General features: G+C 36.4%; 1 protein-coding gene across 1 annotated transcript in view; it reads right to left on the bottom strand.

Annotated features, from left to right (window-relative positions):
- The window catches only part of TMEM209 (transmembrane protein 209), a 29,397-nt gene that overhangs the window by 4,865 nt on the left and 1,737 nt on the right, over positions 1–22,795 (bottom strand). Inside the window, exons 4-14 of the mRNA XM_055307269.1 lie at positions 21,850–21,981; positions 21,130–21,371; positions 19,022–19,223; positions 13,279–13,454; positions 12,038–12,109; positions 9,118–9,214; positions 6,216–6,341; positions 3,425–3,522; positions 1,734–1,848; positions 1,543–1,640; positions 233–306 (exon numbers count right to left, since the gene is read on the bottom strand). Of these exons, the coding sequence (XP_055163244.1) occupies positions 233–306; positions 1,543–1,640; positions 1,734–1,848; positions 3,425–3,522; positions 6,216–6,341; positions 9,118–9,214; positions 12,038–12,109; positions 13,279–13,454; positions 19,022–19,223; positions 21,130–21,371; positions 21,850–21,981 (1,432 nt within the window). The remainder of the gene's footprint in view (positions 1–232; positions 307–1,542; positions 1,641–1,733; positions 1,849–3,424; positions 3,523–6,215; positions 6,342–9,117; positions 9,215–12,037; positions 12,110–13,278; positions 13,455–19,021; positions 19,224–21,129; positions 21,372–21,849; positions 21,982–22,795) is intronic.

Below are 22,795 nucleotides of genomic sequence, written 5' to 3'. Positions count from 1 at the left end.
GTGGTCCAATGGCCTTCTCAACAACAGGGAAATGGAGGTCAGTGAGGAACAAACAGACTTGCCCAAGTGAACAGACTGTTTAGTGACAAAGCTGAGTTTGCACCAGAAGCCAGATCTCTTGTTCAGTCAACAGTCCTTACAGTATATGATGCTGCCTTCTGCAGAATCTTAACATAGGAAGAAAAACAGTAAATAAATTGAGTACTTGTGTTTTTAAAGCATCAATACCTACCCAAGCATTCCTGACTCTTTGGTCTTTATGATGTAAAGGAACATTAACAATGTATGAAACATATTATTTCGGCCCTGGAACAAAGACAAGAGACGCAAAATTTAAACCAAGCCAAATAAAACATTATGCAAACCAAACAAAAAGAAACAGATCCTATCAATTCACATTCTACTAACTCAGAATTCCGTGTAATTCAGACTTTCATTTGCATGGACTTGGACAGAAACTTCAATAGCCCAAAATATTAACATTTACAAAATTGAAATATTAAACTTGAAAAAAAAGGAAATTAATATTCTCTTCAAGGAATTTGAGGGACAAAATTTAGACAGTGTAAAATTTCTTAGTAAAAAAGCTGATAACAACAGTAAGTGCAAAGGTCATCAGCAGAACTGATGTTTGTAGTCAAGAGTAAAATACTTGAATACAAATGTACACTAGTATGATAATCTTTTGTATAAAGTATTTTGATAATATATTTTTTAAAACCTTGAAAATACTCTGTAACCTAGAATTCTACTTTTGGATTTAAGCTAAGAAATTACACAAAATGCAGATAGCTATTTCCATAAAGATGAATACTCAGCAGTGTTTATGATAATGAAGAATTAAAACATTCAAAATGTCGAACAATAGAGAAATGATTGAATAAATTATGTTACAATCTTATGATAAAGTTTTTTTACAGCTATTAAAAAAGTGTTTCTATGGAAGGTTTTTTTTTTTTTTTAATTTATTTATGATAGAGAGAGAGAGAGAGAGAGAGAGAGAGAGAGAGAGAGAGAGGCAGAGACACAGGCAGAGGGAGAAGCAGGCTCCATGCACCGGGAGCCCGATGTGGGATTCGATCCCGGGTCTCCATGATCACGCCCTGGGCCAAACCGCTGCGCCACCCAGGGTTCCCAATGGAAGGTTTTTAATGAAATGGAAAATTATGGTTTTTTAAGGTAATTAATTTAAGGTAATTAAGTTAATTTTAAAAGGAAATAAAATTACATAAATAATGTTTTCAACCCACAAAGTAGCACAAAGAAAGACCAAAAAGAAATTTACCAAAGGCAATACACCAAAAATGTTAACAATAGCTGCCTTTAAGTAATGGAATAATAAGTGATCTTTCTTTTTCTTCATACTTTTCTAAATTAAGCATATATTACCTTTATAGTTAAAAAAATGAGATATTCAAGAAACATTTCCCCTAATTTAAAAAGTTTACTTGTTCCATAAACAAGGGATTCTAATTTTAAAAATATTATCAAAGCAAGTCATCCGTGCCATTCTGTAATAGCAATTTCTACATTTAGAAATACCTTTGGAAGATTGTAGACATGACGCTGGTAGATTAGCTCATAATGGGGAGGGTTGATAGCACTTTGATAAATGCAAAAAACATTCTCATTTGTCACATCTGTAAAAAAAAGTATGCTACATTAAAAAAACAAGCCAACCTCTAGACATATCTCATGTGAAAATCTCAATTCATTCTTTAGGAAGTTTATACCTGGTTTATTTGGTGTCTGAACAAAGTGCTGAGAAGTAAATGTTTTTCCATCAGGGTACTTAGGATGTGGAGGTAATCTGGAATCGAGGTAGGTGCAAAATACATGCATGATGATCTGAAGATGAGAAAACAATTTTTCAAAATCAGCATGAAAATCTATCATGGCTTTAAGTCTCTGTCTATAATGACTCCAATTTTTAAATTTTTCCCTAAAAAGAGAACTAGCAAAAAATGCTTTCAAGTGGCTACATTTCTAAGATGAAACCAAAAAATGAAAAGAGAAAAAAGCAAGACATTCCCAGTTTTCTGTTAAGTGAATCACTCATACTCATACAGATAACAAAAAAAAAAGAGAAAAATACACATATATTCTCAATTTGAGTATCAGCATTTGAAACTTCATTTTTACACATTTAAAATAAAGAACACGATCTTGAAAAACTCTTAAATGCTCAAAAACATTATACTCTTTGATCTCATCAATCTTAATTCTAGGAATCCTTTTTTTTTTTTTAAATTTAGAGTGGGGGGGGGCATATGGGGAGGGAGAGAGAGAATTTTAAGGAGGCTCCACTCCCAAAATCTTATATGGGGCTTGATTTCATGACCCTGAAGAGATTATTACCTGAACCAAAATCAAGAGTCAGAGACTTAATTAACCAGACTGAGCCACTTAAGCTCCCCTAGGAATCTTTCTTAAAGCCATAATCCCAATTAAGAAAAAAATATGCATCATGATATTCCTTTCAATACTATTTAAAACAGGGCAGCCCCTGTGGCACAGCGGTTTAGCACCGCCTGCAGCCCAGGGAATGATCCTGGAGACCCTGGATCGAGTCCCACGTCAGGCTCTTTGCCTGGAGCCTGCTTCTCCCTCTGCCTGTGTCTCTGCCTCTCTCTCTCCATCTCTATGAATAAATAAATAAAATTTAAAAAAAAAATACTATTTAAAACAGAAACTATATAATTCTTGAACTTTTAATTCGAACGTAGAACAGTTAATTGTGTAATAATGAAAAAAATATTTAAACATTTCCAAAGTGAAAAAAAAAAAGAACACAAAATTTTATGTGTGGGATGATTCCAACTATGATAAAAATATCAAAAAATAGTACAATCTGGGATCCCTGGGTGGCGCAGCGGTTTGGCGCCTGCCTTTGGCCCAGGGCGCGATCCTGGAGATCCAGGATCGAATCCCGCGTCGGGCTCCCGGTGCATGGAGCCTGCTTCTCCCTCGGCCTGTGTCTCTGCCTCTCTCTCTCTCTGTGTGTGTGACTATCATAAATAAATAAATAAAAATTAAAAAAAAAAATAGTACAATCTAAGTAAAGGGGGAAAAAAGAAAATATACCAAAATATTAACAGTGGTAAAGATGCTGGTAACATTTAAAATTTTTATTTCTACCTTAATTTCTAAATTCTTTAATACTTTTTTTTTTTTTTTTAAAGATTTTGTTTATTTACTTCAGGGGTGGGGAGAACACAGAGGGAGAATAAGAAGCAGACTCTGCTGAGCAGGGAGTCCAATGCAGGGCTGGAGCCCAGAACCCTGAGATCATGACCCAAGCCGAAGGCAGACAACTGACTGAGTCACCCAGGCACCCAATACTTATTTTTATAATGGAAAAATAAAAGCATGTACATCCAACAACGTGGAAAAATGTTAAACTGAAAAAAAACTAGGGACTTACAGCAGAATCAGTGGGCAGGTCTGTATCCCACTTGCGTCCTTTGAAGTCTCCACCTCTATTCCATCGAAATGAACTCATGCAGCCTCCCTGAGAAAGTTCTAGAGCAACAAAGATGAAATTTAAAAGGAAGAAGAAGAAAGAAGGAGGGAGAAGAAGGAGAGGAAGGAAGAAGGAAAAATAAGAAGGAAGAAGGAAGAAGAAAAGTTGTCAAAGTCCAAGGGGTTACCATAAGGGAAGCATATCATTTTAAATACCTGATGAAAACACTCAAACATAAAGCAATACAAGATATAAAAGATTGACTTACACATTACCATGAAGAAAGAATGAATCAGACAAATTCACAATGTGGGCTAAAATGTGATCTTAAAAAAGTCAATGTTGTCTGGGGAAAAAAAAAGTGGGGCAGAGTAGTTCTAGAGAAAGAGACCAAAGAAAGATAAAACAACATAAGGTAATGTGTGAAGCTAGATTCTATTCTGGTTAGGAAAAACAAAGGGTATGTAACATTCTTTGGACAATTGGGAAATTTGAATATGAACTCTATATTAGATGAAATTATAGAAATATTGCTAATTTTAAAGGTCTGTTGTGTATTGGGGTTATGTAGGAGAATGTTCTTATTGTTAGGAACTCACATGCTGAAAACCAATCATGTCTGTATTGAATTTCAAATGGCAGAGCAAAGAAATAAAAAGTTCCTGTGTATGTATGTAGAGAATCAAGGACAGCGAAATGTTGGTAACTATTCAATCTAGAAGGCCTATATAGTGTTCACTGCACTTTTTAAGCTTTTTTGTATATTTGATATAGAATATAATAACACTTTCTATGTACCTTGCATATATGTGCACACACACACATTTTTTTTTGGAAATACAGACACCCTGCTATCAGGCAATCTTGTCAAAAACTGTAACCTGGATTTATAGGAAATACAGAGAATCTTGTAAAATTACACTCCATGGGGATATAATTCAGTAAAATCCACAACTCTACAGGACAAACCATCCATTTTTTTCAGCAAATAAGTTGCAAAGGAAAAAAAAAAGGACAGAGACAGGACACCTTTAGCTTGAAAGGAACTTAAACGCTGCATCAACCAGTCACAGCATGTGATGATATCTGAATCCCAATTCAAATACCAAAAAAGTAATTACACATTTTATGAGATGGTTGGACATTCATACATAGGCTATACATTTCATGATACAAAGAAATCGTTAAAAAAAATTAGGTGTGACAATTGTACTGAGGTTGTTTTTAAAAGGCCTAATCATTGAGACACATACAGAGCTACTTACAGATGAGGTGACAACATATACAACGAGATAACAAGATATATAATACAGGAAGGGAAGAGGCAGATGGGGGTAGAGATGGGGCCAGGGATGCCCAGGCACTAAAGGCTGCAGGGACCAGGGGCTATGTACAAGAGGCTTGAGTATACTGTCTAGTTTTATAATATCTGAATTTTCCTTATAATAAAAAGGTGTTTTTTTTTAAGATTTTATTTATTTATTCATGAGAGAGAGAGAGAGAGAGAGAGAGAGGGGCAGGGACACAGGCAGAGGGAGAAGCAGGCTCCATGCAGGGAGCCTGATGTCGGACTCGATCCCGGGTTTCCAGGATCACACCCTGGACCAAAGGCGGCAGTAAATCACTGAGCCACTCGGGCTGCCCAATAAAAAGTTTCTTAAGTCATGATAGATGCTTATTCTTGAACCCTAGTCCAAAACTAAGGGAGAGGGCAGCCCCGGTGGCGCAGCGGTTTAGCGCCGCCTACAGCCCAGGGCGTGATCCTGGAGACCCTGGATCGAGTCCCACATCAGGCTCCCTCTGTATGATGCCTGCTTCTCCCTCTGCCTGTGTCTCTGCCTCTCTCTCTCTCTCTCTCTCTGTCTCTATGAATAAATAAATACAATCTTAAAAAAAAAAAAATCCAAAAAAAAAAAAAACTAAGGGAGAGAGGGGGGCACTAATGTTTTCAAATTAAAATTTATGATAAGTCTGAAGAGTGAAATACTATTTCTAAAACTTGTTTTAGTGATGAGAACACTTTACAGTTTTTCAAATAAAACCAGGGAATCATAAAGACAGAGAGGGAATATCAAGGAGGCTAAATTTCCTGATTCTCATATTAGTCTCCTCAGAAGATCATATTTTCCTCCAAATAATCCAAATATAACAGAAATACAAAGAAGTAACATATTAAACATGAATGATAAGAATTGAGAGAAAGAAGGATCAACATGCTCAAACTATAAAGAATGTCATAGTGGCATCCATTCTTGGTAAAGAGTAAAAATGAGTGAAATATTTACTTGAGCCCATGTAGCTCATAGTTGTTTCCCCATACAGAATAAAATTAATTAACAGATTCAGAGCTAATTATATCATTTTGACATTTTAAGCACATGAAATATAAATCACAAGTTGTTCAAATATAAGCCTTAATTAAACCATAATTAAATATATATCTATTAAATATAAGATACTTAGTGATACTTAAAATGTTTTTCCTTGTTACTTTTTTGAGAGAAAGAGAAAGAGATGGGGGGGGCGGGGAGTTGGAGGGAAGGGGCAGAGGGAGACAGAGAATCTTAAACAGGCTCCACACTCAGTGCAGAGTCTGACATGGGACTTATCTCAATAATCTCGAGATCTTGACCTGAGCTAAAACCAAGAGTTGGACGCTTAACCACTGAACCACCCAGACACCCCTGCTTGCTACTTTTATTTATAAAATCTCAAAGTGGTAAAATTTTTTCCTCTTCAAATTACTAGTTACCTTTGATCCTTTCAAACAAGTATTCCTGATTTGGTGTAAGGTCTAGATACTGCACAATTGTATTCAACGTTGGAATGAGAGGTGCTTTGACCAGAGCAGCTTGTTTCAAGCTAGTAATACTAGCCTCTGTTAAAAATAAAACACACAGGACACAGATTATTCTTCATGCGGGTCTCTTAAACAACTTAAAATGCTCTTCCCCCAATAGATGCTAAAGGAATAAATGAAAGCAATAATAGTTTTAACAACTTGCATTATCTACTTACAATTTCTTTTTATCATTTCTGGCATGGTGGTCAGATTTATAAACACAGACACCATATGTACACACAACTCCAAAAGCAGCAGCCAAATCCATTCTGACAAAACTAATACACAAAATATTTTTGTGGGGTATGTATCAAAAGATACATGACAGCTTTCAAAATCAGGTTGAGTTAAAAGTTGCCTGTTATGCCACTGACAAGCAGAAACTTTTTATGACAGTGATTTCTCTTATCAGGAATGACAACCCACACACAGAAATTAAACTGACAGAAATTTCGGAATGTCTAACTTTACTAGTAATATTCAATGTTGGGGAAAAGGCATTCTTCTATGTGACATGGTTGCTAGAGTATAAACTGGTATAAGCTTTTCAAAAGGTTTATGTATGTCAAAAGTCTTGCTGTATTTATTCCTACTGAACTAACAACTCCACTTCAAATAAATTATCCCTATAAAATAATTACAAATGTACACAAAGATTTAGATAAGATGATATTTACTCACAGCATTATTAATAACAGAAAGGGAAAAAGCTCTACATTTCAGATAATAAAGATGGGTTAAATACATTACACATGCGACAAAACAGTATGACCCCAATTTATTTAAAAACATATGCATATATGTACCATCTCCCCTCAATTCCTAAATATATACTTTTAAAACTTTAATGTTCTTAAATCATGGTATAACTTACAATTGAGATAGTATCATAACCAAAAATAATATTTGGTTGTGACTTAAAATTGATACCTCTGGAAACAGAATTATGGGTAATACCCTTCTTTCTGTACTTCTGTCTCTACTTTCCAGCCTTTCTACAATGATCATAATATATGTTGCATGTGTAGTCACAAAGCAATGCCACTTTTTTTAAAAAGCACATCACACTAGTAAAATGTGGAAAATACACATTTTATTAGCTCCCCCCTCCCTGACACCTATTTTTATAGCTTTTAAAGAACGCTCAAAGAGGACAGGCACAGGTTCAAATAACATTACCAAGATCTAGAAAGTAACCATTCTGGATTTCGGAGTCAGAGAGCTCTGGTCTCAAATCTCTGTTCTGTGACACTAGGCAAATTACCTAGGCTCTCTGTGTCTTAGCCTCGTCCATTAAATGGGACATTAACAGCTAGCTTTCAAGGTTAATGAGAGGGTCTGTAAATTACATATGAAACTCTTGGATACTCAATAGATAGATGCCTTTGGGATATAAAATTCTATTCTTAGTCTAGAGGATAAAGATTGATTAAAAGACACCCCATATAAGTAGAAAGTAGTAATGTGCAACCCAAAGCACTTAAATATTTCAAGGAGAAATTTATTCTCTAAAAAGAGGTGGTTGACTATTATTCCTTATTTATTTTGAAATCTAATTACTTAACATTATATAAGTTATGGTATATATATTTTAGACAAATTGTAGGGAATCTTAACAGCTTTATTTTTTGTAGGTAAGAATTGAAAATAGGTGATTTTTTTTTTTTAAGATTTTATTTATTTACTCATGAGAGACACACAGAGAGAGAGACAGAGACACAGACAGAGGAGAAGCAGGCTCCATGCAGGAAGCCCAATGTGGGACTTGATCCTGGGACTCCAGGATCCCGCCCTGGGCCGAAGGCAGGCGCCAAACTGCTGAGCCACCCAGGGGTCCCCAAAAATAGGTGACTTAAATTAGCATTGTTACACACATTCTTTATGCTTTGTACAACTTTGGAATTAGTATCTGATAAGGGACTTGTATCTAGAATATATAAAGGAAACCTCAATGATAAAAAAGATAAATAATCCAATTTAAAAATGGCAAAGGATCTGAAAAGACATTTCTCCTAAGAAGATTATGAATAGCCAATAAACACATGAAAAGATGCTCAACATCAGTAGTCATCAGGAAAATGCAAATCAAAACCACAATGAGAAACTGTTTCATACCCATTAGGATAACTATAATAAAAAAAGACAGAGAAATATGGGTGATGATGTGAGAAAGTGAAACCCTCAGACACTGTTGGTAGCAATGTAATATGGTACAGCTACTTTAGAAAACAGTCTGGCTGTTCCTCAAAAGGTTAAACATGGAGTTACCATATGGCTCAGCCACTCTACTTCTAGAGAAATTAAAACATACATCCACACAAACACCTGTATACAACTGTTTATAGCAGCATTATTCATAATAGCCAAAAAGTGAAAACAACCCAAATGTCAATCAATTGATATGTGGGTAAACAAAATACAAAAGATCAATAAAAAGAAAGTACTGATTAAGGTTACAACATGGATGAACCTTGAAAACGTATTAAGTGAAAGAAGTCAGTCACAAATGACAACAGGTTGTATGATTCCATTTATATGAAGTATCCAGAATGGGTCTATCTATACTGGTAGTTGCCTTGGGCTAAGGGATGAGGGATGGAGCAAACAGAGTATGTGGAGTTTCTTTTTTGGGTGGTGAGATACTCCAAAATTGCAGGCTTTAAAAGGGCGAACTATATGGTAAGTAAATTCTATTTCAATAAAACTCTTATTATAACAAGGGAAGTTGTTAAATAGCCCAGTATAACAAGAAAATTTCTACTTGGCGGATTCACTGAAGGTAAATCAAATGTTGGGCTCTATTTTCACATACCTCCTATCTGAAGCTCAGGACATCCCATTCGTCTCATCTGTGTGCTGACAGACTCGATCTCCTGTACCAATGGCACTAATATTGTCTCATTGATCCACTAGAAACGAGGCAAAAATTTTACACACATAATTCTAAAGCATTTCTCGAACAATTATTTTCATGAAATGCTAAGAATATTTTTACTGTCTTCTACTTGAATATGAACAGAGTATAGTGAACGAGAATGAAGTAGCAGCTACTGAAGTCTAGAGAGTTCAGTAAGCAAGCTAGTAGAGTGTAAGTCAACTAACTATATTCTTAAAGCATGTATGCCTCCATACTGCTGAAGAACATATAAAAATTTCAGTTATATGTTAAGTTTTTCTTTTTTTAAGATCTATTCATTTGAGAGAGCGACAGCACAAGTGGGAGGAGCAGAGGGAGAAGGAGAGAGAATTGCAAGTAGACTCCGTGCTGAGCATGGAGCCCAATGCCACGCTTAATCTCATGACCCTGAGATCACAATCTGAGCTGAATCTGAGTTGGATGCGGGGATCCCTGGGTGGCTCAGCGGTTTGGCACCTGCCTTTGGCCCAGGGAGCGATCCTGGAGTCCTGGGATCAAGTCCCATGTCGGGCTCCCTGCATGGAGCCTGCTTCTCCCTCCTCCTGTGTCTCTGCCTCTCTCTCTCTCTCTCTCTCTCTCTCTGTTTATCATAAATAAATAAATAACTCTTAAAAAAAAAAAAATCTGAGTTGGATGCTCAACAGACTGCGCCACCCAGGTATCCCATGTAAGTTTTTCTTAAAATTTTTGTGATTATTATACTTAGCTAAAAGGATAATTTCCAATTTACATTTCTATAGTAATTGTCATTTTTAAAAATATATATTTTTTAATATTTTATTTATTTATTCATAAGAGACACACAGAGAGAAAAAGGCAGAGACAGGCAGAGAGAGAAGTAGGCTCCATGCAGGGATCATGACGTGGGACTCAATCCGGGACTCCAGGACCAAGCCCTGGGCCAAAGGCAGGCGCTAAACTGCTGAGCTATCCAGGGATCCCCTAAAAATATATTTTTTAAAGATTTTATTTGAGAGAGAGAGACAGAGAAAAAGCATGAGATGGGGGAGGGTCAGAGGGAAAATCAGACTCCCTGCCGAGTGAGGAGCCTGATGCGGGGCTCAATCCTGGGACTCTGGGATCATGACCTAAGCCAAAGACAGAAGCCCAACTGACTGAGCCACCCAGGTGCCCATGTTTTCATGTCATGTTAATATTTTGTAATTAATAAGACAGTTTTTCAAACTAACATAATTGATTAACTCAGAAGGCTTACCCAATTCCCTAAATATGAGGAAATAGATCTATTATACATATCAGATCTACTAGTTTATAGATATTACAGTATCACTTTAGGACCAATGCTACTTTGGATGGCTAACGTCAAACTAATTCTGAGATATGAAAAGATTGCCCAAGTAAATAGCACATTTGAACTGTGTGTTATGAGTTTAATGTATGTGCTCATGGCAACTTCAACTACTACTTCTGTTTAACCATAAAATGGAAGGATGAAAAAGGTTCAGATGAAATACAAGTATGCAATTCCTTATATAGTTTGTGAATTAAGAAACTTTTTATAAAACAAAGTTTTTTGGTAATCCATTTAGCAAGCAAATTGAATATATTTGCAAGATCTGAACTGAATTCCCACGAGGCTATTTACAGACTTTATCCCACTTAGTGTAACCATTTATATGCTATGCTGCAAATATTAAGGTGGTTGATTACTGAATGTTAACCAGACTCTGCTAGTAGTTTTACAAAATATATGGCATATGCATATTTTTTCTTTTTTTTATCCCCCACACCCCCACACCCTGCCCATCTCTCTGCATATTTTTTTTTTATCCAAAAAACTTGATATTTCAAACCTGTAAGTAGAAATAAAAGGGAGTATAGTTCTAGGGCATCATTTCACTTATTCATTCTTCCAACATGTATTCAACACATTCCACTTGCCAGCCACTCTTAGGCTGTAACAAAATTACCTAAAGGTTCAGAATTATATACCCTATGCTATACCTTTCACCTCTATGAGAGATTTTTACGTTTAAAAAGCCATCCAGTCTTCTGGTTCAAGAAAATAGGCTATTTTCAACACTCCCTCTTGATACTCTATTAAAATTATAGCAAAAGAATAAAAAGGAGTACAAGTGATTTCAATAGATTTCTAGAAGATGTAGAGTGGACGCATGAGTGCTGAAAGATGGAAGAGTTGAAAAAGCTGCAGCCTCCACAGGAATCTATGTGGAGCCCTGAGTGGAGGAGGGCTCGTGGACCCCTCAGCACTTGGGACCTACTGGTACTTCCAAGAGTGGGAAGGAGGCAGGGTTGAAATGAGTTGATTCACTTGCTCTTGATGAGTTGGCCTTCCAGGCCAAAGAGAGAGTTCCTCTCCAAAACAACTGAAGAAAGTGAAATACCCTGAACTGGCTTCTAGTATATATTACTTTCTCTATCTATCTTAAAAGTTCTCTGGGGGCAAGGGCATCATTTGTTTCCCTCACATTTCTAGAATGTTATAGGTTCTGACAGGAAAGCTCTTTGAAAACAAAACAAAACAATACAATACAAAGAAGCAAATAAAATCGAGCTACTGGGCAAGGGAAGATCTTAATTAAATATATTATTCCTTTATCCACCTCAAAATAAACTGATTTACTAAATATGGAGAGAGGAAAAAATTCAATGAAAACAGACACCATAAGATAAATGTGTTTATCCTTACATATGTGCCATCCATATTGCAATTTTAATAATAATTAATTCTGATATTCTAAGTAGTAATTAACACCTCTAAATGATATTCTAATAACATACTCTGCATATAAAGAGGCACTAGTATTGTCCAAACAGTAATGTCAGAACTTACATTTCTGAATTTAGCTGTCCATGAATCCATATGATCAAGAAGTTGTCTATTCATAGTCACTCTTGCCCAAACCTATTAAAAATATGTTTAAAATGAACAATCAGTGAGGAAAAATTTTGCCAGAAATTAGTCACTTTCCTCCACTTTCCAAAATACATGGAAAAAAAAAAATCTGAAAAACTTCATAAACATTGGCATTGATCTAATTAATATGCAATTAAATTTCTTACTTTCTACTTGGTTGCTATTTGTGCACAGATACCTCTTTAAAATTCCTTACATTGGTATGTTTAAAGAATATTCCTGCTTTTATGAACAAAATAAAAATCTTATATTTGGTATTAAACTGATAAAGTTGGGATCCCTGGGTGGCGCAGCGGTTTGGCACCTGCCTTTGGCCCAGGGCCCGATCCTGGAGACCTGGGATCGAATCCCATATCAGGCTCCTGGTGCATGGAGCCTGCTTCTCCCTCTGCCTGTGTCTCTGCCTCTCTCTCTCTCTCTCTCTCTGTGTGACTATCATAAATAAATAAAAATTAAAAGCAGACACCCTACTGAGTGTAGAGCTTGATGTGGGGCTCAATCTCAGGACCCTGAGATCATGACCTGAGCTGAAATCCAGAGCCGGACACTTAACCGACTGAGCCATCCAGGTGCCCCAAATCCAAATGCTTTATTTATTTATTTTTGCATTTTATTTATTTATTTATTTATTTATTTATTTATTTATTTATTTATTTATTTATTTATTTATTTTTAAAGATTAGTCATTTATTCATGAGAGACACACAGAGAGACAGAGGCAGAGACACAGGCAGAGGGACAAGCAGGCTCCATGCAGGGAGCCTGACATGGAACTCAATCCTGGGTCTCCAGGACCACACCCGGAGCTGAAGGTGGCACTAAACCGCTGAGCCACCCAAATGCATTTTAAAAGCAAGAATCTTATATATTAAGTACAAATAGATACTTGAGATGTCTTTTTATAAATGATTGAAAAAAATGTTTTTCATTCAGGACATTAATGTCAACTATATATTACAAAGAATAAAACATACAATATAATTCAGCTTTAGGTACAAGAAGTTAGATAGGAACTTTTCCACTATTTAATGTGTGCCAGATTTATGTTTCTAGTCAGTAAAAGTGAAGGTTACAAGGGAAAAAAAAAGTTCCAGAAGTAGAAGAGACTTTCTAACAATCTACAATCATAAATATTGTCATTTTTATTTTCCACTTACTTCCTCTGCAGCTTGTTTAGAACTGAGATCAGCTTCATCTTTGTTAGCACATGGGGCCTGAGACCTACAGGCAAGTTGATACTGAAACTTCTTTAAAGTTTGTGCATAATCTCCCATAGAACGATTGTAGTTCCAGAAAGTAGGACTGGTGGAAGGCGAGGTAGAGTCTGGACTCCCTACAATGAATTTAAAGAGCATCAGTGTGTGCTATAATAATTTTGACATCCAGAGTTAGCTCACAAACACTGGGTATCTAGGCACCCAGGCAATGGCAATCAAAGAAGACAAAGCCCCATGGGGCTCTTCTCCTTCCTTCTCTCTAACATTATCTTTTCTTCTGAGAACACATGTTAGCCTGTGCTAAAGTTAAAAAAGAATATTTCCTGAGCTATATAATGTTAACACCAAGTGGTTGAAAGCATTTGTTTTTTTGGTAAAATGAAGCTTGTTACATCTCTAAGACTTTCAAATGTTTTAGCAACAAACAAACAAAAACCGCATTTTTTTCAGGAAATAAATAGGCTAAAGAAGTTCCTTGCTTCAATTTTTAGTAGCTCTTTCTGAATGGGACAACTATAGCTTTCTATTAATAAACTACTCTTTGGGTCAGCAGCTATACTCACTCTTCCCCATGTGTTCTCTTTGGAGCCTGTAATAACTCCTATGTTGTATTAAAAGAGACGGCTGACTACACTCTAAATTTCTAAATGTTAATAGTTACATAAGCCTCTAGAGGCTTCTACTAGAGTATTTGTCACACTTTTAGGTTTGTCTTTTTACCCAAACAGAATTTGAGCTCCTTGAGGGCAGGAAATATTTTTCCCTAGCATCCTTGTGAGCTGCTGTGGCTGCTCTGGAGAATTTTGTAGGCTTTGGGAAACCTATCAGCTTGGATTTCACACCCAAGTGGGAGGCCTGTAATGAGGATGCAGGCCTAGGAGAGGTAGAGTTGGTTTGAGACCCTTCTCCTATCTCTATCCCCTGTACCTGGCAGAGGGCCAGGAACCTTAAAGGGCCACATTTTTGGTAGATTAAGAAAAAAAGTTCGTCCACTGGCACCAAGGAGTAACAAGGAAAATTGTCTATCTTGGGTTGTAAAGGGATTTATAAATTATCCATTTTCACATGGGTTTAGAATACCTATTCATACTACCTGTGAAGTCCAGGAACCTCCTAGCCCAGAAATTACCTAAGTTAGTTCAAAGTCAGTGATATTCCTTAAGCACTTGGCAGAGGCAAACACATAACTGCTAGAAGGAGATAAGGCTTCTATCCAGCTTGCCCAGGATAGAAAAGCACAGATAAAACCCTGCCACAGATGAGCTTACCAAAAATAAACAAAAATACATAAATCACAAGAGGAAACAGTTCCCAATAAAGGTATCAACAAGACAAAAGTATTAGTATTTAATCTCTAAGAACTTTATGTAACTGAACTACTACTAGACAGAGACTTTAAAAAAAATGTTTAATGTGACTGAGATGGGAAAAATAATTGAAAACATAAGAATAAAATGAGATTCTAAAGCAAATAATGCAAAAAAAAAAAATAAAGCAAATAATGCCTATTTGAAAGAGTACCAAGCAAAACCTTGAAAACTGAAAACAACAACAACAAACCCACGACATATAAAAAACTCAATGAGTTAAACAGCTGGTTAGACACTGCTTATGGAAGAACCAACCATCAATGCAAACTGATTAAAACAAACAAACTGGGGTGAGGGGTAAAACAGAAGAAGGCCAAACTACCAAATGTGGAAGAAATGAAAGTATTACCAAGTCTCCACTTTGCAACCACCACTGCATTAACTCATTTGGTAGAGGACCATTAACGGATGCTAAAACCATGAGGTAGGGATCCCTGGGTGGCGCAGCGGTTTGGCGCCTGCCTTTGGCCCGGGGTGCGATCCTGGAGACCCGGGGTCGAATCCCACGTCAGGCTCCCTGCATGGAGCCTGCTTCTCTCTCTGCCTGTGTCTCTGCCTCTCTGTCTCTCTCTGTGTGACTATCATGAATAAATAAATAAAATCTTTAAAAAAAATAAAATAAAAAATAAATAAATAAATAAATAAATAAATAAATAAATAAAAACCATGAGGTGAAAGGCTCTACTGGGGAAATGGGATTCACAAGTCTCAAAGTATCACACTATAGATTATTTATTAATTACCAAAGGGAAAAAGCTAAGGTTGCCATCATCTTGACCATGTGATCTAATTTAATGTTACCAATAAAGGGACAAAATGCTATGTGTCTCCTGACAGTTAATGTTGAAACAAGCATAATGGCATCTAAGTTGTATTCTTGCAGCAGCCCCCCCCCCCAAAGTTTTTGTCCAAGAAATTACATTTAAACTGATTCAAGAACCACCTGGGTGGCTCAATGGTTGAAAATCTGCCTTTGGCTCTGGTTGTAATCCCAAGGTCCTGGGATCAAGTCCTGCATCAGGCTCCATGCAGGGAGCCTGCTTCTATCTCTGCCAATGTCTCTGCCTCTCTCTCGTGTCTCTCATGAATAAATAAAATCTTAAAAAAATTAAAATTAAAAAATAAATGGATTCTAATCTAATCTAATAATGAAAAATGACCATGCAAATCCAAAGTTGCAAAACAACTATTTGCTGATCTCTTCAAATGTAAATGTCATAAAAAACAAAGTAAACAAAAAAGCACAAATGTTTCATATTAAGACAAAAGAAGCATGACAACTAAACAATACATGATCCCTGACTAGATCCTACACCACTAAGAGAAAAAAATGCTACAAAGGCCGTTATTTGGGTCAACTGGAAGAAATGTGAATATGAATGATACTAGCATCTTAAGTATCATAATTATGTTACAGTTAGAAAATGTTCATGTTTTTAGATGTGTGTGAACTAGTAAAGGATGAAGTGGCCAGTCAGCAAAAAAATGTGTGAGAGAAAGTAAATGTGAGTGCCTGGTTTCTTACTATTGGAGAAAGGAGTTACAAATATGAAAAGGGAAGATGCTGGAATAAACACTGCATAGTTGGACTGCAATTAGAGGTATTAGTATGAACTCAGGGTTTTTAATATATATCAACAGACAGATACAGAAATTCATATGGGGGTGTGTGTGTATCTACATATATTCCTAGCTTTCTTTTGAGAAGACCTGGAGTAATGATGTCCCATCAACAGTGACATATGCAGAGCCTGGACAGTAATTTCTAAATATCATTCTCCACTAAACAATCATGGCCCCCTGGAGAAACAGTCTACACTGACTCCAGAGCTAGTTAACCAGGGAAAGTGCAAGAGGAGACTGAAATATCTTGTGGTGCTACAAAGTTCAACAACAAATAAAACAGAAGTCAGAGGATCCCACTAGCCAAATCTGAGAGAATCTAACCACCAAAATAAATGACATCATTGGGGAGAAGAAAAAGTTCTATTTTCAACAGAATGCCAACAAATAAGTATAAAAGGTGGTTACACAACAATGTGAATGCACCTAACACCACTGAATTATACACTTAAAAATGGTTAAAATGGTAAATATTATGCATATTTCATCACAAGAGATGTTTAAAAAAATGTAAAAGGCAATAATAAAGAAGAAATGATGGAATCAGCCACTAAGAGAACCAACATAGTAACAATTTTGAAAAGAAACTTAAAAGGATGTTAAAGCTAAGTCAAATATGATGAGGAAGAGGATATTCATACAGCCTCAAAGTAGCTCCTCACAAAATACTTATTATTTACAAATTAATTTATACAAAATACTAAATTATTTAAAACCTATAGAGGATTAGAAGTATAGGGATGGACATAAATATACTAGGCAAACACTAACCAAAAAAAAATTAGTATAGCTGTGTTAGTATCAGAGAAAATAGACTGGAAGGCAAAAAGCCTAAGTAGATAAAAATGAAAGGAATAATTGACCATAATGATGTTAACAATCCTAAATTTATATGCACTCAACATAATTTCTTATATATTTAGCAAATTTGACAGAATTATAAGGAGACATTTAATAGAAGACAATCAGTGGAAGCTTTTAACGTACTTTTTTACTAATAGGTCGAATGGATGAAGGTTAATAAGATAAAGAATTTAAGAACATCTTCAAGAAGTCTGGTTCAGGGGAGCCTGGGTGGCTCAGGTGGTTAAGCATCTGCCTTCAGCTCAGGTCATGATCCCAGGGTCCTGGGATCAAGCCCGCATCAGCTCCCTGCTCAGAGGGGAGTCTGCTTCTCCCTCTCCCTCTGCCATCCACCCCCACCTTGTTCATGCTTGCTCTGTCACTCTCGCAAATAAATAAAATCTTAAAAAAAAAAAAAAAAAGTCTGGTTCAATGAACAAATACGGAGCCCAGTATTTAGAGACTATGCATTATTTTCAATATACCAAGAACCATTTCTAAAAAGTGATCACAAAGAAGGCTTAAATGCAAGTCTTTAGAAATACCAAAGAATTGAACAGGGTACAGTTCACAATCTCTAGCTGTAGCACAATTAACTTAGAGGAAAAATAAAAGATAACCAAGTCTTCATTTCATATGTTTGGAAATGAAAAGCAAAACTAATCACTAACAAAACTTATAAGCAATAATAACAACACTTCTAAATAATTTCTATGGACCAAAGAAGAAATGAAAATGGAAACCAGAAAAAATATCAATAAGACAAAGATATGTAGAGAAAACAACATAGGTTGTTCTTTGCATTACACTCTATAATTTTCAGTAAACTTGAAATATTTCAAAATTTAACAAGAAGAAAAAAAGCATGCATCAACAAATAACAAGATCATATTGATTTGTTTCTTTGACATTTCTGGCACTTTCAGGCAAAATTAAATTAAAAATCAATGGAGAGATTTCAAGTGACACAAAGAGCCATGGTCCAATAACTGACTTCCTCATTGCGGCCATGCTTTAGCACCTAATGTGCTTTCTGTGAAAGTTCCTGAGGGTAAAAAATCATTACTTGGCTCAATAACCTAATTTGGTTTCAAATAATTGACTTTGTTATAATCAAATCCACCCCAAATAGATTAAGATTTGCTAACATTGTTTCCCAAAGTAAACTAAAGACAAGTTCAAAAATGTTCTGAAAAACAGCAGCACTTCTAGAGTAAATTCGTTCTCTCCTTTATCCCTCTCTACCACACCAATCTTCCCAAGGACCAAAAGGAGACCATTTATCACTTCAATAAGCTTTACTATGTACTGCTTTATAGCCTAAATTCTATTTTTTATTTTTAAAAAAGATTTTATTTATTCATTTGAGAGAGAGAGAGGGAGTGGGCGGGGGGGGGGGGGGGGGAGAAGCAGGCTCCCCATTGAGCAGGTAGCCCAACGCAGGGCTTGATCCCAGGACCCCAGGATCATGACCTGAGCGGAAGGCAGACGTTTAACCATCTGAGCTACCCAGACTCCCCTTGCCTCAACTTTTAAATAGAAAACATAACTTACATTATATGAAAAAGCTTTCAATCTTAATGTAGATGAAAGGTCAAGATTTCTCAGTTCTGCTATATTTTCCTTCTTAAGTTTGGTGAGCTTAATTCTAACATATAAAATATAAAAACAAAATATATTTCTCTTCTAAGCTATACAAGGTAAAAAAAAATAAGCTATACAAGGTATATTAGTAAAAAAGAAACCTTTATGTACAGGTATCAATATAATGAAAAATAAGTTAAGGATAATATAAAGTAACACCAAAAAATGTAATTAGATCTAAATAAAAACATACATATACATACCCAGCTTAACTCTGTGCTGTTTCTCTTCTTCACTTCTAAGAAAAGTATCCAAAGTTCGTAGGTCTGTCATGTAGTCTTCTTTGTCAGTAGGGGAGTTATAGACAGTGGGTGAAGAACGGTAGCGAGATCTCAATCCACTGCTCTCCACTGGTCCAACAGTAGTAGGGTATGGAGAAGAAGGAGAGGGACTATAGCTTGCCAACTACACAAAATAGAAGAACTTCTTCTTTATTGAAATTTATTTTTTTTAAAGATTTTATTTATTTATTATTCATGAAAGACACAGAGAGAGAGGCTGAAACATAGGCAGAGGGAGAAGCAGGCTCCATTGTATGGAGCTTGAGGCAGGACTTGATCCCAGGACCCCAGGCAGATGCTCAACCACTGAGCCATTCAGGTGCCCTGTTTTGGTTTTTGACTTTCAAAAAGCAATACAGCAATTAGAATGGCCAAAATCCAAAACAATGCCAACAACTAACGTTAGTGAGGTTGTGGAGCAACATGACCCTCATTCACTGTTGGCAGGAATGCAAAATGATACAGCCACTTTGGAAGACAGTTTGGCAGTTTCTTACAAAACTAAACTAGACTTACCTTATGACCGTGGAACTGTGCTCCTTTGTATTTACCCAAAGGAGTAGAAAATATACAAAAATCTGTATACGTATGTTTACAGCAGCTTTATTTATAATTGCCAAAACTTAGAAGCAACGAAGACATCCTTTAGTAGGTGAATAGGTAAATAAATTGTGGTACAGCTGGACAATGGAGTATTACTCAGCGTTTAAAAGAAAGGAGCTATGGGGCACCTTGGTGGTTTAGTCGGTTAAGCATCTGACTCTTGACTTCGGCTCAGACTGATTTCAGGGTCGTGAGATGGAGCCCCACAGAGCCAAGTTGGCTCCAGGCTGGGTGTGGAGTCTGCTTAATATTCTCTCCTTCTGCCTTTCCCCTCCACCACCTACCCCACCCCCCAATTGCACACATGCATTCTCTCTCTTAAAAAAAAAAAAAAAGAGGGATACCTGGGTGGCTTAGCTGTTAAATGTCTGCCTTCAGCTCAGGGCATGATCCTGAGGTCGTGGATCAAGTCCCACCATCAGGCTCCCTGCATGGGGCCTGCTTCACCCTCTGCCTGTGTCTCTGCCTCTTTCTGTGTCTCTCATGAATAATAAATTATATCTTTAATAAATAAATAAATAAAAAGAAAGGAAAAAACAAGAAAGAAAGAAAATAAATGACCTATCAAGCCATGAAAAAGACATGGAAGAAACTTAAATGCACATAACTAACTGAAAGAAGCTAAATGAAAATGCTACACGCTGCATAAATTCCAATGACAAGATATTTTGTTAAAGGTAATTCAGATTTATCAATTTTGCTTCTATCAAGTCCAAAAATGAGAACTACATCCCACTTTACTGTGGGAGTTGGAATGAAGGTTTCTAATCATCCCTTTTGAAAGGGGCATCCATCTTCAAAAGTTCAATTACACAACTCTTTGTAGCTTAGGACATAATCCAACACGATAAAAGCATTAACATTTTATAAAGACATACAAAAGTTTCACGTAAACAAGCAAAGAAAGAGGGCAAATATAAACTAAAAAACTAAAGTAAAAAATTATCATAGTCTCAACTGGTTTGAAAAACCCTGCAGAAAGACCCTAGAGGGTGACCCTCAGTTCATTATCTTTGCAAAAATGAATTTTTTTCTTTCATTTTTGGACGTGGTATAAAGAACTTCTGACTAGGTATCAGGATCTGGGTTCTGTTCTTGGCTCTTTTTTTTTTTTTTAAAGATTTTATTTATTTATTCATGAGAGACACAGAAAGGCAGAGAAATAGGCAGAGGCTCCCAACAGAAAGCCTGCTGCAGGGCTTGATCCCAGGACTCCAGGATCACGCCCTGAGCCAAAGGCAGACACTCAAGCACTGAGCCACCCAGGGGCCCCTGTTCTTGGATCATAAATGGGCAATTTGGGCAAGTCAATTACCCACTATTCCTCAGTTCCCTCAGTGAGAAAATGAGGAGTTTTGACTCATTTGCGGATTTTCAAGGCAGCTCCCAATTCCAAAATAATGTGGCCAAGAGAAAAGATTCATTACCTTATTATAACCACTAATGGGAGAGTAAGTCACTCCTGGGCTATAGGAACCGCTGCCACCTGATGACAGACCTTGCAGCTGCGGGCTATATCCAGTTATACAGCTGGTGGTGAACTTGGGGCTGGTACTGGGTGAACGAGATGGGCTATAACTCAATACACTCTGACCCTGAATTGAAGGAGAAGGTGGAGAAGGAGGGATCTGGGTTGCTGCCAGATCATGTGGAGGAGTAGTCTGTACAACTAGAAAGAAGGAAAGAATAAATAAATAAACAAACAAATAAATAAAGTGCATGCATGTATAAATTAAAATTCTATAAAAACAGATTTAATGAACTGAATCTTTTTCAAGAAAAAGAAAGCAATAGTGAGTTGGTTGCTAAATTACATAACATGTTACTACCTAAGGACACAAAGTAGTTATTTACCATTTCAAAGAGATCGGCTTCAATGCAGTAAGAGTTAGTCATTTAATTTTAATTGTAATTAAATAATGGAACAAACTTTCATGAGGCTGTCGAATATTATTTCCATTCAGTTAATACAAATAGGAATGATAATCATTGGTCTTAAGACAATCTATTATAGACTTGTTTAATACAATTGAACCAGATGGCCTTAGAAGTCCCTTCCAGTTTAGTCTACAGAAAGGGCAAATTAAATTGAGAAAGATTTATTGCCAACCTTTCCCGCACCTTTGCAAAATGTATACAACACTTACCAGCTGTTTTCAACCCTAAAAGTGTTTGCTGTCCAGGGCTAACAACCAGACTTGTTGGTGCCACAGTGTATTTGAAATATCTCCAAAAATCAAATAAGGCATTTAGGCTGAAGAGGGATGCAAGGGCAAGCTCTGGAAGAGAACAATGTATTTTATTTTTTTTAGAGGGGATAGAACATTTATGGGGGGAGGGCACAAAACTCTTCATACTTCAGTAAGTTAACAACAAAATTGAAAACTATCTTTTTATTCCTCATAACAGTTACCATTTAATTAATGTCTATTATACATAATGTTTATTACATAAAAGTCTATTATAGGGCATTTACTAGTGATTTTCAAAATGTTCTTGGGGCACCTGGGTGGCCCGGTTGGGAGTCTGAGCCCCATGGTGGGTTTAGAGATTACTTAAAAATAAAAAAATAAATCTTTTTTTTTTTTTTTAAGATTTTATTTATTTACTCATGAGAAACACAGAGAGAGAGAGAGGCAGAGACATAGGCAGAGAAAGAACCAGGCTCCATGCAGGGAGCCCAATGTGGGACTTGGTCCCGGGACTCCAGGATCACACCCTGAACTAAAGGCAGATGCTCAACCACTGAGCCACCCAGGTGTCCCCCCAATTTTTTTTAATCTTAAAAAAATATATTATCATTAGTCCTTACAACCTTGTACAATAAACATTTTCAACTTCACTGGACTAGAGAAGTGACTTTTGCGATAGCACACAGTCAGTTACGGAAGCCATGATTATAGACTTAAAAACTCATGCTTGATTACTTGCCACACCACCTCCCTAACACAGATTCCAGAGTAATGTGCATATTAAACTATGGAACGTATATTAACTACGTAATATAATAACGTAATATAATATACGTATATATTAACTTTATGGTTAATGGCCATAAAGACTCTTCAGGCCCCAGGAGTACTGAAGAGGAGA

The sequence above is a fragment of the Nyctereutes procyonoides genome, unplaced genomic scaffold, assembly GCF_905146905.1.
Source record: "Nyctereutes procyonoides isolate TBG_1078 unplaced genomic scaffold, NYPRO_anot_genome, whole genome shotgun sequence".
In the NCBI taxonomy this organism is placed as follows: domain Eukaryota; kingdom Metazoa; phylum Chordata; class Mammalia; order Carnivora; family Canidae; genus Nyctereutes; species Nyctereutes procyonoides.
Note: the sequence above shows the minus strand (reverse complement) of the source record. Positions and strands in the feature narration are given on the sequence as shown.